The sequence below is a fragment of the Vicia villosa genome, linkage group LG2 (assembly GCF_029867415.1).
Source record: "Vicia villosa cultivar HV-30 ecotype Madison, WI linkage group LG2, Vvil1.0, whole genome shotgun sequence".
NCBI lineage: Eukaryota > Viridiplantae > Streptophyta > Magnoliopsida > Fabales > Fabaceae > Vicia > Vicia villosa.
The window spans coordinates 145,831,854-145,840,690 of record NC_081181.1 but is presented as its reverse complement, the minus strand read 5'-3'; the positions used below and the strand labels follow the sequence as shown (position 1 = coordinate 145,840,690).

At 31.1% G+C, this 8,837-nt stretch overlaps 1 protein-coding gene across 1 annotated transcript; it reads right to left on the bottom strand.

The window, feature by feature from the left end:
- Window positions 1-4,172: 4,172 nt before the first annotated feature.
- On the bottom strand, window positions 4,173-7,224 carry LOC131646978 (glutamate dehydrogenase 2). The gene is made up of 7 exons (XM_058916899.1): window positions 6,915-7,224; window positions 5,825-6,121; window positions 5,525-5,641; window positions 5,147-5,397; window positions 4,979-5,054; window positions 4,739-4,825; window positions 4,173-4,631 (listed from the first exon to the last, which is right to left on the bottom strand). The coding sequence occupies exons 1-7, from the start codon at window positions 7,134-7,136 to the stop codon at window positions 4,446-4,448; spliced, it is 1,236 nt and encodes a 411-aa protein (XP_058772882.1). The 5' UTR covers window positions 7,137-7,224; the 3' UTR covers window positions 4,173-4,445.
- Between the last annotated feature and the right edge of the window lie 1,613 nt (window positions 7,225-8,837).

Below are 8,837 nucleotides of genomic sequence, written 5' to 3'. Positions count from 1 at the left end.
GATTCAAACTCAGAAAAGTGGACTGAAGAAATGAAGGAGAAGTATAAGTCCTGGAAGACAATAAAATCTAGGAACTTATCCCGTTACCGGAAGGTGTGAAACCCATTGGTTGCAAATGGAATTTTAAGACCAAGAGGGATTCTAACGGTAATGTGGAGAGGTATAATGCTCGTCTTGTGGCTAAGGGTTATACTCAAAAAGGAAAGGATTGACTTTAAAGATACTTTCTATCTAGTTTCATCGAAAGACTCTTTTAGGATAAGCATGGCTCTTGTTGCACACTATAATTTGGAACTCCATCAAATGGATGTCAAGACAACATTCCTTAATGGTAAAGTTTATGAAACAATTTATATGGTGCAACCAGAAAACTTTATATCGAAAGAATCAAAAATATGGTTTGGAAATTGACAAAATCTATTTATGGACTAAAACATGTGTCTCAGTGATACCACAAGTTTTATGAAGTAACTCTCTCATTTGGTTTTGAGGTGAATCTAGTTGAAGATTGTGTGTATCACAAATTCAATGAGAGCAAGTACATTTATATCAAGAACATTAAAAATGAAAGATCTTGATGACGCCTCCTTTATATTAGGAATTCAGATACATCGAGACCAATCTTGAGGTATTCTAGGATTATCACAAAGGAGCTATATCAAAATGGTGCTTAAAAGGTTTGGCATGCAGGAATATAAACCAGAGGATACTCTAATCGCTAAGGGAGACAAATTTAGTTTTAATCAATGTCTAAAAGGAATTTTAGAAATTCAAGAAATGCAAAAGATTCCTTATGTGTCAGCAGTAGGGAGTATGATGTATGCCCAAGTATGTACGTGTTTGGATATTGCCTTCATAGTTGGGATGTTAGGTAGATATTTGAGAAATCCATGAATTGATCATTGGAAAGCAGCCACAAAGGTTATGAAGAGAACAAATGACTATATGCTCACATACAGAAGGTTATACCAGTTAGAGATCACTAGATACTCTGATTCATATTTTGCTGGATGCCAAGACATTAAAAGATTCACTTCAGACTATATGTACATGTTGGTTGGTGATGTAGTTTCTTGGCATAGTGTCATGAAAACTCTTACGGCTTCATCCATCCTGGCAGTAAAGTTTATAGCATGTTATGATATTTGGATGAGGAATCTTGTCACTGGGCTGTGAATTGTGGAAGGAATTAAAAGGCCACTTAAGTTATACTGTGACAATAAATTAGCCATCCTGTATTCCAACAATAATAGGAGCTCAACCAAGTCAAAACATATTGACATCAAGTTCCTAGTTGTTAAGGAAAGAGTACAAAATGGACATATTTCCATAGAACACTTAGGGAAAAACTCCATGATAGCAGATCCTCTTACAAAAGGTCTTGCATCCAAATTCTTTCATGAACACATTTCTCACATGGGTGTTTTACCATTATAGGAGTCTTTGATTTAGTGGAAGTTAGTCAATTATGAATTTTATGCTCTGAGTTTTGGTATTATGTATACATACTATGATTTTGGATATTTTCCAAATTAATAAAGTTTTATATTCGGTAGTTTACATTTTGTACAATAAAGTTATTGAATGATCTCATTAAAGTAAAGCAGAACCAGTTAAAAATTGACATATACATACCAACTTCATGTGATTTTCATGTTGCACATTTTATGATGGGTCTATGTCATTTAATTAGTTATTTCACTATTGGTGATCATTGATGGGTCTATTTATGATTGATATAATGAAAATCACCTTGATTATGTATACTCACATGACTAACGAACGAGATAATTTGGATATACTTAAGGAATATAATGGCAAATTTTGAGCTCAAAAAATCTAACACATGTGTATGATTACATATGTGACCAGTGGGAGATTGTTAGAATTTTTTGGTCATAATTGTAATGTTACATGTGTTAGAGCTATTATGTAATTAGCCAAAACTGTAATTCTCTAATTAATAATAAGTATGTGGCTAAAAGCATAAATATGACGAAAGGTAAGATTACTGTGTAGATACCATAAGCCAGTATCTAATTTGATGAGGGGCCAAATTAGAATATTGAAAACTAAAAAATAACCCTAAGGTTGAACTATTAAGTTCAAATTAAAAAGGGATTAGGGGTCTGATCTTAGTTGATTCATCTTTTTTTTTTTCGACTCGTCACTGTTAACATTCTCTCCTAAGTTTAAAGGGGTTATGGTCCCCATTTGTAGACAACGTGAAAATGGATCATCAGGAAAATTCTCTTGTCATCCCCATCAGAGGAGATTCAAAGAGCCATAAAGAACTCTACAAACCAGAAGATCACATACCCTCAACCTTCAAAAGATTTCAATGGCAAACTCAGGTACGCTTCCGCCTTCATTCTCATTATTGTATTCGGGTATGAGTATAAGGGATATGAAACGATCACATGTTTGACTCAACGAAATTAGTTTGGAGTTCTGTTCTTGATTTCTATATTGATAGAAATTATAAGGCTATGAACACATATAACACCCCAAACTCCATCTCCAATCTCCAACGTCTATCTCTAACATCCATTTTTAATCTCCAACCTCCATCTCCAACCTCTTTTTTTCCTCATCTCCAACCTCTATTTCTACACATTGAAGCATGTCTTCAAAAATGACCGTGGCATTTCATTCTTCAAGAATAATAACGACAACAAAAACATGAACTGAAGGTGCAACGACAAGGTGGAATCTGAAGAGAATTTGATGGTGAACTATTATACTTTTGCTACACGTTGTAATTCTACGATTATGAAAAGAACTAATATATTTACAATGAAGGTAGCAATGACTTATAAGTTTATTTTTCTCTTTCTATTGTAGTTTGTGATTGTTATCATTGTATTTATTCATTCATAATTGGAACAATACTTTCATGGAGTGCTTTAGCAATAAATGATTAGTTTTATTCCCAATTTGAACATTATAAATCTTTGGTTTGTGTTGGATATAATTATGCAAATGTGTTATGATACACAATATTAAATACAAATCACTTCAAATAGAATACAATCTAATTGTAATGCAATTTAACTTATGTATTCAGATAGGTTAGATGATGGAAATGAAAAAAAAAAAAGAGTTTGGATATGAGAAAAAAGGAGGTTGGAGATGAAAAAATGGAGGGTTAAGATAAAAAGTGGAAGTTAGAGGTTGGAGATGAGGAAAATTTGGAGGTTGGAGGTAGGAGATGAGGAAAAACCAGAAGTTGGAAATGAAAAAATGGAGGTTGGAGGTAGAAGATGAGGAAAAAAAATAGAAGTTGGAGATGAAAAAATGGAGGTTGGAGATGAAAAAATAGAGGTTAGAGGTTGGAGATGAGGAAAAATAGAGATTGAAGATGAATAAATGGAGGTTAGAGATAAGTCTTTACAACTTGAAGACTCATGTAAGCAAAAGAAGATAAATGGAGGTTAGAGATAAGTCTTTACAACTTGAAGACTCATGTAAGCAAAAGAAGATAAACTGATTTTCCCAAAGAGCACCGACATGAGGTGCATTCAATGTCACCCACGCACTTTTTTCCACTAAAGCACTCAAGCTTTTAATAGTGATTGATGTTTTAACATCCGAGAGTCTAATCAAATGAACTGTTTTAAACATGATGTAACTTAATAGAACCTATGATATACCCAATATAATCATTGAATGAGTTGTACTATTAAAAGGCTCTTAAACTATGTTTGAATTAATGGAATAGAACTTAAACAAATTAGTTTATTCCATTCCATACACTCTAAATTGAATGGAAAGAAAATTGAAGAATTAGATGAAATAGGACGGAATGCATTCCATCAATGTTCGGCTTCATTTCATCTTCTTTTTATCAATCTAAACAATGGAACATGACATTATTCCATTTCATTGCATTCCTTGTATTCAAACATTGTCTTGTATCTAATAGACATAGCTCTCATTTATTTATTTTTCCTTTCTAAAGTAGTATAGAAAACTTTACATTAACACACTTCAATAATAAAACACAATAAGCTTCTAATTTTATTTTTAAAGGACTTTGCTAAAGTCTTTGTGCTGGTGATGCTATCAGGTACAACTATTAGTGAAAAATGAACTTCACTAAAATGGTTCTATACCATAGCAATGCTATAACACCTCACTCAGGAAGGATGAAAAACAGAGAAAACAGAAAATTAGTGAAAAATTATGCATAATACTTCAAGCTACTATATCAAAATCAACATGCAAGGCAAGTAAGAACAAAAACAAAAACAAAAGTGATTCAAAAAAGTGTTTAAAATGACAATCTGATACTAACATAAAGAAACTTTGTCCATACTTAACATTGAACTAAAACTAAACTAAGATAACAAATGAATTAAAAAAAATAGAAGAGACAAATAACCATGCAAAAACTAGGAAACTCCAACTACAAGCTTTTAGCCAGTAGTGATGTTCATGTTTCTCTAAGCTTCCCAACCTCTCAAAAGTGTAGCACGAGCGACACGGTTGAGTCCAAGAGTAAAAGCTCCCATTCGCAAGTCGCAGTTGTGAGTTTTACACATTCCTTTTATGTTCTTGAAAGCTCTAGTCATATACCTTTTTAGCTCCAGGTTAACTTTTTCTTCATCCCACATAAATCCTTGAATATTCTGCAGAAGTCACATAGGAAAACTTAAAATCTATTTCTCTTAAACCTTTTTTCAAGAACCATTTTATAGCTTTTGAATTTTCACTTATCTAGTTAATTATTTATTACCTGGACCCATTCAAAATAGCTTACGGTCACTCCACCAGCATTCGCATAAACGTCAGGTAATATAATAACTCCTTTCTTAGACAGTATCTGCAACAATCAAATCATTCAGTTTTATAATATAAGTTTATCATACTACAACGGTTCATATTGAGTTTATCCGTAGAACATATACACATGACTTCATGTAAATAATGTTTCTTATATAAGGAATTTTAGCTGAGAACTTCATGTAAACATTACCTCATCAGCGTCGGGGTCAGTTGGATGATTTGCAGCTTCTATGATAAACTTTGCTCTTACATCATCAGCATTTTCCCTTCAAGAACCATAGACAAAGTTGAAGTTACACCAACAATTTAATTATAACAATGATTATCTATGAACTAAGGTAATTTAGACGAAACATACTTGTTGAGAACACCTCCCAGTGCACATGGGATGAGAACATCACACTCATGGGTGAGCAAGTCCTTTGGGTTCATGGCGTCTGCTCCCGGGAAATCAGTCAAATTTCCATTGCTTGCCTTGTGTTTCAGAAGAGCAGCAATATCAATCCCATTTGGATTACTAATAGCACCACTGATGTCACTCACTGCTACCACCTTACCACCTCTCTCAAAAATTGACTTTGCAGCAAAAGTGCCCACATTTCCAAACCCCTACACAATGTAACATATTAGCAATCAATCATATAGATGTAGTGTTGTTAAACATCGGCTTTAGCAGCATTGCAACAATATTGTATAACAGAACTTGAATACATCACAATTGTTCCATGATAAATACCTGGATGGCAAATTTCATATCAGAAATTGATTTCCCATATTCAGAAAATAAAGCCTCCGTTCCGAAAACCACTCCTAGTCCAGTGGCAGCTTCTCTTCCCAAAGAACCTCCAAGGTCCTACAGGCCAAATAGTTCAAACTGATTTCTTGAATCTTGGACAGACAAATCATTATTGTTATACAAATAGCTTATGTACAAACACTAAATAGCTTATACATAAACACTTAATTAAGTTATCTATTCAAATAGGACCTAAAACTACAGTTGGTAGTGATTGTGCAAATATTATTATACACTTACAATAGGCTTGCCAGTCACCACTGCCGGTGAATGACCATGAAACTTAGAATACTCATCAAGCATCCAAGCCATTGTCTGAGCATTAGTTCCCATATCAGGGGCAGGAACATCTCTATGAGTGCCAATGAGATCGTGAATTTTTTGAGTGAAAACACGAGTGAGACGTTCCAACTCACTGACACTCAGATCCTTCGGGTTACAGCCGATCCCGCCCTTTGCTCCGCCATAGGGTATGTCTGCAACAGCTGTCTTCCATGTCATTAACTGAGCCAGAGCATTCACTTCATCCGGGTCAACCTAGCACAAAAAAATGTGAAACATTAATACTCAAAAGCAATGTAAATAGTTCATTATTTACCTTCATATGCATGATTCATACTCAAAAGCAATGTAAATATTTGATTATTTACCTTCATATGCATGATTCATACTCAAAAGCAATGTAAATAGTTGATTATTTATCTTCATATGCAAGATTCAGTTAAAATTACACAGCTTTTACAAATTTCTGTTTCAGTTAATTGATATAGTAAAATTAAATTCTGCTTCAACTAGAGAAAAAAAAACATTCTCAAGTTCAGGTCATGCCTTGCACTCATTGCTGCTCAGAAAATTTGGTCAAAGAATAATGGAATAGGAATAATTTTATAGTAATTTTAGCTGAAAAAAAAACAATTTTAAAATTTTGGAGAAATTGAATACCAATTTTAAGAAAATACTTTTATATATTTAATTCATTATTATGCGTCAAGGTTTTAAAAAACCGTTACCGCGAAAACGCCAGCAACAAAGCAATATCAAAAGGTATCACCATACCCTAATTCACCGTTTTTGCGTGACGACCGCAATCAGTGTCGACGTATATAGAGACCAAAATCACAAAAGCTTTTACAATCATAACAGCGACAGAAAGAGATCATCACAATGAAAGTAAGAGATCATCACAATCATAACCGTGATTACCACACATCAAAGATCTAAATGCAATAATAATTCATTTCTAGGTTTTGAATTCTAATCATAAATGAACAACGATCACGATCACAATAAACATCGATAAAACTCATGAATATGAAGAATCAAATCTAACCTCAGGATGATAACGAATCCCTCCCTTCATAGGACCACGAGCATTATCATGCTGGATCCTGAAACCAATATACGAAACCAAACTTCCATCATCTTTGGGAATGGTGCATTCGACCTTGATTTCTCTGTAAGGAATAAGAAGACTCTTCTCAAGCTTGGAATCCAAACCGAGAATTCGAGATGCGCGAAGGAAGTTACGGTTGGTTGCAACAAGAGCGTTCATATTGACTGGTTCAGTGTAAGAGTGATGACGAAAGTGATGGAATGAAAAACTCAAATCCTAGCTTTTATTTTGATTAGAAGCTCTAGAGTATGTGACTTTGCATACACGCATTGATTACGTCCCAATCTAGAGGATATACTTGTAATTATAATATTATATTATTTATTTCTTTATTTAAATATATTTGTATTCCATGTGAATGAGGTTTAAAATGCAATCTGCATGTAAGCAAAAATGTTATAAAATTGAATTTGATTTTTTTAATTTTATAGAAAAAGGATAAATGTTTGTTTTATTTTATATAAATAACCTAAGGAGTCCATTATATTTTAGAAAAAATAAATGATATAAATATATATACTTTTAAAATTAATTTACATATATGTATGTATCTGATATGACCATATTTATTGCGATTGTATATAAACTACAATATGCATGTATGCAATAATGTTGACACATAAAATTGTAATTTTCTAATTTTATAAAAAAAATAAATGTTTATTTTTTTATAAATAACCTAAAATGTTCATGATTTTTTAAATGAAATAAATAGATATATTTTTAAAATTAATTTTCATATATGTATATGATATGATTTAAAATACAATATAAGGAAAAATATTAACTCATGAAATTGGATTTTATTAATTTTATAAAAATGATAAAAGCTGGATTTTTTATAAATAATCAAAGATATCTATTATATTTTAGACTAAATAAATAAATATAATTTTAAATTTAATTGACATGTATATATCTCTAATATGACCGCATTCATTGCAAAGAAGGTTTAAAATGCAGTCTACATATAAGCAAAAATGTTGACACATAAAATCAATTTTTTTAATTTATAAAAAGGATAAATGCTTGTTTTTTTTTAATAAATAACCCATTATATATTAGAATAAATTATATATATATATATATATATATATATATATATATATATATATATATATATATATATATATAACTTTAACATTAATAATACTAATCAAATATTTAAATATTTAAATTTTAATAATAAAAATATATTAGAACTAGTCATCCACCCACCCGTACTATGCACGGGGAGCCATGCACATGATATTTTATTAAATTATTTATTATGAATAATTATTATAATTTTAAAAATAGTAATAAAAATAATATTAAAAAAAATTAATTATTATGCATTGTATTTAAAAAAAATTCACAATCAATTCACAACAATCATTCATAGTCATTATTTTAAATATAATTAAAATAGAAGTGAAACAACTATTTATAAGAGAAAATGGGTGATGCACTGACAGTGTAAAAAAGTTTTACACTGTCAACTAATCACGACCATGAATCAGGATAAGTCAGACTGTAATTTTAAAAAAACTTATATGACATGGCAAAACGATTTGTTTCTATTGGATGACAGTGTAAAACTTTTTTACACTGTCAGTGCACTACCTTTAACCTCTATTTATAATCATTACTTTAAATAAAGTTAAAATAAAAGTTAAACATAATAGTTTCGATGGTCATTCTTAAGAATAATAAAAGTAATAAAGAATATAACCATCTTCATACATTTTGTGATGTTTCTAAATTTGTATCTACACTTATTTTTAACAAACATCAACAAAATTAAAAGTAAAATTATATAACATTAGATAATAAGATAAAATTAAGAATAGTAAAACAAATTAAGGATATGAGAATAAA